Below are 8,194 nucleotides of genomic sequence, written 5' to 3' on the forward strand. Positions count from 1 at the left end.
GCAGATATCAGATTCCTCTTTCCCGTACCTCTAGACCAGGGGTCCCCAAACTTTTTCCTGCGAGGGCCAAATAACTTTTCTCTTCTCTGATGGGGGGCCGGGGTCAGTTTGAAACAGAAAAGTTTGACAATCACAGGGGTGCTGCAACATTTATTGTTTTCAGAAAGCGACACATAACCAAACATTAATAACACTTTCCGGGATCTTCACACAAAAAAGTCAAGAAATAAACAATAACACTATTAACAAACTAAATATTAACCATTAACAAAATAAATAACAATATTTATGAAATAATAACTAAATAATCCTCTCTGGGTTCTTCACAGAAAAAAGTCTGGTAATAAATAATAACACTATTAACCAACTAAATAACACTATTTAAGAAAAAAATAACACCATTATTAAAATAAATAACACCAAAAAATGCTCTTTGGGTTCTTCACAGAAAAAAAAAAGTCTGTGGAACATTAACTTTCTGTTGTGCCGTGCACATCTTAACAGGTAAAGTTGTCAGAACAGAATTTCTTCCTTAAATGACTCATATGAGTAGTCCCTCAAAGTTCTCGTGTTCCTTCCTTATAATCCTTTTGTAGATTGTAGGTTCTAGAAGGCTTGTAGATACCTTTCTCTCTCATCAACTTCCTTGTGACCTACACAGCACAATACATTTTTTATGCATTTTATCCCAGTAGATTTTATGATCATATTTGTTTATACTCAGAATGACTCATTCAAGTCAGAAAAGTGAGCTTACCTATGTATGTTCATCAGTGTGAACTGTGGGCCTGCATTTGGCTGGTGAGAAGTTGAATGTCAGGTTCCATTCTAGTCACAGCCAGTCTCAAACACTGATGCAGATGTTCATCTGTCAATCTTGATCTCAGCGAAGTTTTCAGGAGTTTCATGTGCGAAAATGTTTGTTCGCAGATATACGTGCTTCCAAAAAGTGTGGACATCTTCATTGCGTGTTTTTTTATGTTAGGGTACGTGTCGTTTGGGAGTGCGGCATAGAAGTCAATAAGACTGTTGGGCTTGAACATGTCTTTCAGAACATCACAGTTCTGTAACTCGGCCAACTCAAACTGATAAGAAGGCTGGGCTTCATCGATGTCGGCAACAAAGGGGTTCTGGAAAAGACGGATTTCTTTTGCATGAACATGTAGTTCACGGAATCGCACACCGAACTCCGCCTTGAGCATTTCCAGTGCTTCCACGCACTTTTCAGTTGGGAACGGGACCGCTGGGTTCTCTGCAGAGAGGTTTTGGGTAGCAGGGAGATGGACGAAGTTGTGCTTTTTCACTTGCTCCAAAAGCAGCGCTAGTTTCACCTCAAATGCTTTTATGTGGGAATACATGTCGCAAATGAGTTTCCCCTGGCCTTGTAGCTGCAAGTTAAGGCTGTTCAGAATTTCTGTCACGTCTGTTAAAAATGCCAGGTGCCATTTCCACTCTGGGTCCATCAGCTCTGGGACCGTTTTGTCTTTTGAATGAAGAAATGCGTTAATTTCAGGTAGCAGCTCGTAAAAACGCCTCAAAACTCTGCCCCGGCTCAGCCATCGGACCTCTGTGTAATACAGCACGTCGCCGTGCGCAGACTCCAGCTCAGACAGGAATTGTTGGAACTCCCTGTGTTTAAGTCCCTTTGCTCTGATTAAGTTTATGCATGACACCACAACCTTCATGACAGAATCCCACTTCAACACTTTGCAGCACAGTGCCTGCTGGTGAATTAAACAGTGGACTTGTAGCGGGGCGGTGAGACCCCGCTCTTCCATCTCCCGCTTCACGCGTCCTGTTAGACCCCGAGACGCGCCCACCATACTAGGAGCCCCGTCAGTCGTAATGCTGGCAAGCTTTGACCAGTCCAGGTCCAAGTCTTCCATGGTTTGGCATACTTTGCCGAAAATATCCTCCCCCGTTGTAGTCCCTTTGAGACTTTGGAGGGCTGCCAACTCCTCGCTCATCTCAAAGTTTGCGTTAACTCCACGAATGAAAATTACCAGCTGCGCTGTGTCCTGCACATCCGTGCTCTCATCCAATGCTAATGAAAAAAAGTCAAATTCTTTTGTCTTCTGCTGCAGCTGTACATACACATTACCCCCGATTTCTTCGATGCGTCTGGTGATTGTACTCGCTGACAGACTCACTGCATTGAAGACATCTTTCTTCTCGGGACACACTTCCTCCGCGACAGCATTCAAACATTTCTTAACAAACTCTCCATCCGTGAAAGGTTTACCGCTGCTTGCTATAATTTGAGCAACCCGAAAGCTGGCCCGAACGGATGACTGGTTCAGCTGAGCTTGGCGTACAAATGTATTCTGCTGAGCTAACAGTCCACTTTTTAACTTTAACAGTTTGTCTGCCCGCATTTGGCCTTGCAAACTATCATACTGGTCTTTGTGACGGGATTCATAGTGCCGTCGTAGATTGTATTCTTTGAATACCGCAAGCGCCTCTTTACAGATGAGACAAACAGCCTTTTCTTTGCATTGAACAAAAAAATAATCGTTTGTCCACTGCAGGTTAAATACCCTACATTCAGAATCAATTTTTCTCTTACCTAACCTTTTCGCCATTACGTTCTCTTTCACAAGGAGCAGTATTTTTTTCCCTGGGGGTAGGGGGGAGGGGGTGTTCCGGGGGCCAGGTCAAATGTTCCGGGGGCCGGGTCAAACGTGGAGGCGGGCCGTGTCCGGCCCGCGGGCCGTAGTTTGGGGACCACTGCTCTAGACTCTTAACTCGCATACTTTCTGACAAGGGTCAACTCGAGCTTTCTGCGTATTTATAATAAGGTCCAGGTACCGAGGTGGAATGGTCAAGGCCTCTCGGAGAGTCATCGGAGAAATTACATGGGGGAAGACGGCATTAAAGGGCCCCACACGACCCGGGGTTTGAGAGGCAGGAGCCCCCGAGGCAGGTCAGAGGTGAAGTGTGTCCCACAGGACCAAGGGTTTCAAATGCAGGAGCCTTAGATAGGTCAGAGGTGAACTGCACTCGTGTGTTTGTAGCTTGGAGCTAAAAAGCCGGTGAAACCAGAACAGGGAGTGTCGATTTGCACAGCCACTCAACACGGACTCAGGGAGGCACGGCGTGACGAGGAACAACCTTCTCCGAGAGCAGGCCAACTACAGGACGATTACACGATTAATATCACAGGGAACTAGCATTTAGCCAGTAATAAATGAGGAACCATGGGGTTTCGCGGTGGAGGTAATTAAAGATCTCGTCTCGTGAACTCTACCCCAACCATCACTTGATGCAAGCAGTAACATTAACCACAATTATAAGGCCACCATTCGACAGTATAGACCACAGACACATCACCCCTGGTCTGACCTTCAAGCTGCTGGTCCCTGGCAGGACATGGACTGAATCAAAACTAAACCCTGATCTAAGCTTCTGCTTTAGTGTGCTAAAGTACCGCAATTCCACCGTGAAATAAGATGGGGGAGGAATTAGCGTCCAATCCTTATGAGATCGGCTTCTTATTCCTGGGAAAGAGTTTTGAAAGTTGACATGCTTATTCAGTTAGTCCCTACAGGGTGCCCATGTATTGAAATTGTAAAATAATCTTTCAGGTAGGACTTCGACCTTGTATGCTATGTTCTGGTGACTTTTTTTTTTTTACTGGTTCCCTGAAGAAGGTAGTGGTGCTCTGAGTGTGTCAGGGTAAATGACCATCCCTGATGGCTACTCACTGGAAATGACTGCAAACAGGAGACCTGTGTGTCATACATCATCATCAGCACTCGCCGTTATAAAGGGAGGTGAGCGTGAGTGGAGAGAGGGTCAAATCGGGCTTTTAGCAGGCAAGCTATGGGACCCGCAGTAGTACGAGTCGTGGGAGAGTTAATGGTGAGAATGCTGTCACTACCAGCGTTAGCCGTGTTAGAAGGGTGAGCCGCGGGCTACACGGTGGTGCGAGCCGTGTGCGAGTTAATGGTGAGAACGCGGCTCCGTCAGTACCGTCATTAGCCGTGATGGCGACGGACACGTGAACGGGGCTGGGGTGCAACGTGGGCATTAGCAGCAGTGTGTGTGTGTGTGTGTGTGTGTGTGTGTGCTAATGCTGACAGCGCAGTGAATAAGCAGGTTAGAGCAGTGAGGGCAGGTGTTGGTGGTGACACGGTCACAATAAAGCCTTCTCTAACGAAGGTGTGAGGTTAGTGCAGCAGAGGGGAGTGGTAAGTGTGTGTCTCCATGACGGTTCTGAATGTTGGGGGCAGCCTAGGAAGGTTTTTTAGATTTGGGTCCAAACTCCAGCAGAACTGGGGTGAAACACAGACTATACGCTTAATAGCCATTTACATGCCAGAATCTACCTGGAATAGTCCAAATGAAAGGAATCTGGACTGCATGTTTTAAGACAGCCGGACTACGATAGTCCAACCAAGCTCTTTATGAGTTATACTAATAGTTTGGTCAGTACATAGTTATAACATAATAAGTGACTAAAATGTCATTATTTTTTATTTGAGGGCTTATTTGTACCAGAGACACACTATCCTATCCATCGCCCGTTTCAGGACACCATGATTAATTGTGCTGTTGGTTTTCTGGGTTGTTTGTCCATCCATGTGTCACTGCATCATTAGTTTATGCAAAAATTGATTCCAGTTGTTGCTGCTGGTTCTAAATATCAGGATCAAAGTAGCGTCAATGACAGGATAACTGGCCAATAAATCAGTTGATAAATCAGGTCTACCAAAATCAACTGCTTGTTAAGAAGCAAGAGCACGCTCGTGATCTCGGCAACAGCAAAGAGTCTGCGGTGCTGTTAATGAAATTAAAATGTTTAGTAGATTGGGAACATTCGGTAGGATGTTGGTGCAGGTGTGTGGAAGACCTAAAGGGACACAAACCCTAACACGACTTAACACGACCTCCTGGGAGCGCTGCACGTGTTAGGCTCAAGAACCGCAGTCCTAAGTTACGGTTTGCTCAGGGATGCATAGAAGAACACATAGAGTAGTAAAGCAAAGCCTTGTGGGTCACTGGCATGATCATTAACCGATGGAGGAATTTGAGGAGGGAAGAAAAGGGCTGTGTGGAACATGGCGGTGCGGTTCGGCTGCCGTTCACTGTACCGGCTCCAGAACTCGCTCGCCTGTCTTTACCGACGACGAGACTTCTGACAGCAGCAGTGCGATGGCTTCTGAACGGGGCGTCGGTCCAAACGCACGTTCTCAACCGCTCAGATCCAGTCAAATGCCGTAAAAAAACCCACCAATGGCACCTCACCTTGCAGAAGGACGACGACCCGAATGATGAGACTGGCCAAGTCGGTCAGTCACCCGGACGCCCGCTGTGTGTGAATTAGACTCGCTGAAGTGAGGACTGGCCAACGGCCCCTGAGTCGAGCAGGAGGAGGAAAGATCTCCACTGATCCACACTGCAAGCCTGGCACAGTCTGCTGATGTTAATGGATTGCAGACTTCGAGCAGTCAAGGGATTTGCAAATAAAATAACAATTTTATTTATGATTGTGTTCATTTGAGCAATTACTTATGGTCCTTTGAAATGGCTGGGAGAGATGTATGTGTCCTTATGTGCTTTTATTCCCCCCCCGGGGTAGATGTAAATACCCCAGAATTAAAGCTGACAGGCTGTATATTAACCACACATTCATTGGTTTATTTCAAATCCAGTGTGTGGGAACACACAGGTGAAATGACAAAAAAAAAAAAATTGTGTTACAGTCCAACTGCACACGCACCGTTTTCCCGTTTGTAAGAGCGCACCGCGGACGTGAGCGCGTGGCGGTCCGTTAACCCGTGTCTCCGTGACTCGCAGGTGGACGGGGGCGTCCACGAGCAGCTCGTGGGCCTGGTGACGCGCATGGGCATCGCGGCGGCTCTCCTGTGCCTGGCGGCCAGCGTCTTCACCTTCTGCTTCTTCCGTGGCCTGCAGAGCGACCGCAACACCATCCTGAAGAACCTGTGTGTCAACCTCTTCGTCGCCGAGCTTCTCTTCCTCGTGGGCATCAACATGACGGAGCCCCCGGTAGGCTAACGGGCGTGAGGCCTCCAGATCTGTGTCCTCAGAATGCGCCCTTTGCTTTGGGAGAATGAACATTTGCACCGTTGGGACACAGTCAATCTGAGCAAATTACTGCCTTTTTATATCAATATTACTTGCAAAAGCTAAAAGATCACAGTGTGACTCTTTTCCAATATCCCTTGTCCCTGGCATGCAGAGCTTAACAAGAATAATAAAACATACGAGTGTCATAAAAGGACTCATTTATAGAGATAACAGATGCCAGACCTAGACAGATTTATACAGCACTGCAGATACACTACACCACTGCCCTTCGGTATGTAGGGCTGATTCTGATGCATTATGTAGTGACAAAATCTAGTCATCTTAATATGAATGTGCAACCGAGTTGAGAAGGTCAAACAGTCCAGGGCCGAATGCGGTGTTTTTAATCAAAATCACAGAGCTACATTAATAACGAGTAGAGGTCCAGACAGAAACATATGGATGGGTTTAGTGTGTTCAGCTACACATGGCTTGACAATATGGACACAATGTCTTCATGATAAACTCCTTGGCACAGTGTTTGTCTCTGTCATCTTTTTCACCGCCGTTCCCTCTGCTGTCTCTCCTCTCTGTGGGAACAGATTCTGTGCTCCGTCGTTGCCGGACTGCTCCATTTCTTCTTCCTGGCCGTGTTTTCCTGGATGTGTCTGGAGGGTGTGCAGCTCTACCTCATGCTCGTGGAGGTCTTCGAAAGTGAATTCTCACGCCGCAAGTACTACTACGCATCGGGCTACATCTTCCCCGCCTTGGTGGTGGGGATCTCAGCCGCCATCGACTACCAGAGTTACGGGACCAAGCAAGTGTGAGTGGTCTGTTCACTGACCTGACCAACGGGTTTGTTTGTAATGAGCATCAACCAATACACCGATACATCACGTGTCCACTGGTGTGGCAGATCGGGATGTACATTTTTTTTTTTTGGATTAGTCTGTTTTTATAAGGTCACTGGTGTAAACGCTGCTGTAAACGCTGCTGTAAACGCTGGTGTAAACGCTGGTGTAAAGTCTGGTGTAAAGTCTGGTGTAAACGCTGGTGTAAAAACTGGTGTAAACGCTGGTGTAAACACTGGTGTAAACGCTGCTGTAAACGCTGCTGTAAACGCTGCTGTAAACACTGGTGTAAACGCTGGTGTAAACGCTGGTGTAAACACTGGTGTAAACGCTGCTGTAAACGCTGGTGTAAACGCTGCTGTAAACGCTGGTGTAAATGTTGCTGTAAACGCTGGTGTAAACGCTGGTGTAAACGCTGGTGTAAACGCTAAATACTGACATGAAGCAGCTTTTTTTTTTAGCTGTTTTTTCATTCCACACCCGCGGTCGCTCTCGCACACGTGCAGGCATGCCGTAATGAGACAGACAGTGCATATTTCAGCACCCCGTCCTGGCTGATTTCCATTCGGACGTGGCTAAGCGTGCTCGGCCCGGGCCCAGGGTAACCGCACGCTCAGTCCGTGAAGGTGCACCATCGGACTCCAGTCTTGCCTTTTTTGTACAGTTATCACACCTCTGAGCACTTCAGGGTGCTGGAAAGGCAGAGAGGGAGATTCGTGTTGACGGGCTGGGGAATCTGATTGCTGTTTTCTTACGCTCCCTGATTTCCGGTCTCTTTGCAACAGAGTAAATGTTTGGGTGCTGTTGGGAGGAAATGACATCAGGCTTGTTTTCAATCTGTTGTTCTGCAGGTGCTGGTTGAGGGTTGATAACCACTTCATCTGGAGTTTCATCGGACCAGTTGCTTTCATTATAATGGTGAGTCTTCTTAGCGCCCTCACAGGCACAGTACCGGTCACACCGTAACAGGGACAGTCCTGGTCACACCGTAACAGACACAGTCCTGGTCACACCGTAACAGGGACAGTCCTGGTCACACCGTAACAGGGACAGTCCTGGTCACACCGTAACAGGCACAGTCCTGGTCACACCGTAACAGGGACAGTCCTGGTCGCACCGTAACAGACACAGTCCAGGTCACACCGTAACAGACACAGTCCAGGTCACACCGTAACAGGCACAGTCCTGGTCACACCATAACAGGGACAGTCCTGGTCGCACCGTAACAGACACAGTCCTGGTCACACCGTAACAGACACAGTCCTGGTCAGATCGCCAACAGGCACAGTCTCGGTCACACCGTAACAGGCTTC

At 47.4% G+C, this 8,194-nt stretch overlaps 2 protein-coding genes across 13 annotated transcripts in view; one reads left to right on the plus strand and one right to left on the minus strand.

Annotated features, from left to right (window-relative positions):
* adgrl2b.1 (adhesion G protein-coupled receptor L2b, tandem duplicate 1) overlaps positions 1-8,194 on the plus strand; it is a 106,030-nt gene that overhangs the window by 82,011 nt on the left and 15,825 nt on the right. For all 12 annotated transcript variants that reach the window (XM_076972036.1, XM_076972040.1, XM_076972039.1 and 9 more), the window contains 3 exons: positions 5,800-6,009; positions 6,633-6,853; positions 7,733-7,799. In XM_076972036.1, the coding sequence (XP_076828151.1) occupies positions 5,800-6,009; positions 6,633-6,853; positions 7,733-7,799 (498 nt within the window). The remainder of the gene's footprint in view (positions 1-5,799; positions 6,010-6,632; positions 6,854-7,732; positions 7,800-8,194) is intronic.
* Positions 57-2,574, minus strand: LOC143474546 (general transcription factor II-I repeat domain-containing protein 2-like). The gene is made up of 2 exons (XM_076972048.1): positions 758-2,574; positions 57-653 (listed from the first exon to the last, which is right to left on the minus strand). The coding sequence occupies exon 1, from the start codon at positions 2,373-2,375 to the stop codon at positions 771-773; it is 1,605 nt and encodes a 534-aa protein (XP_076828163.1). The 5' UTR covers positions 2,376-2,574; the 3' UTR covers positions 57-653; positions 758-770.

Source organism: Brachyhypopomus gauderio, chromosome 14 (genome assembly GCF_052324685.1).
Source record: "Brachyhypopomus gauderio isolate BG-103 chromosome 14, BGAUD_0.2, whole genome shotgun sequence".
Classification (NCBI taxonomy): Eukaryota; Metazoa; Chordata; class Actinopteri; order Gymnotiformes; family Hypopomidae; genus Brachyhypopomus; species Brachyhypopomus gauderio.

What these genes read in the sequence shown, in the direction of transcription:
- LOC143474546 (XM_076972048.1), bottom strand. Translation starts at nt 2,375, where the DNA reads ATGCGGGCAGACAAACTGTTAAAGTTAAAAAGTGGACTGTTAGCTCAG.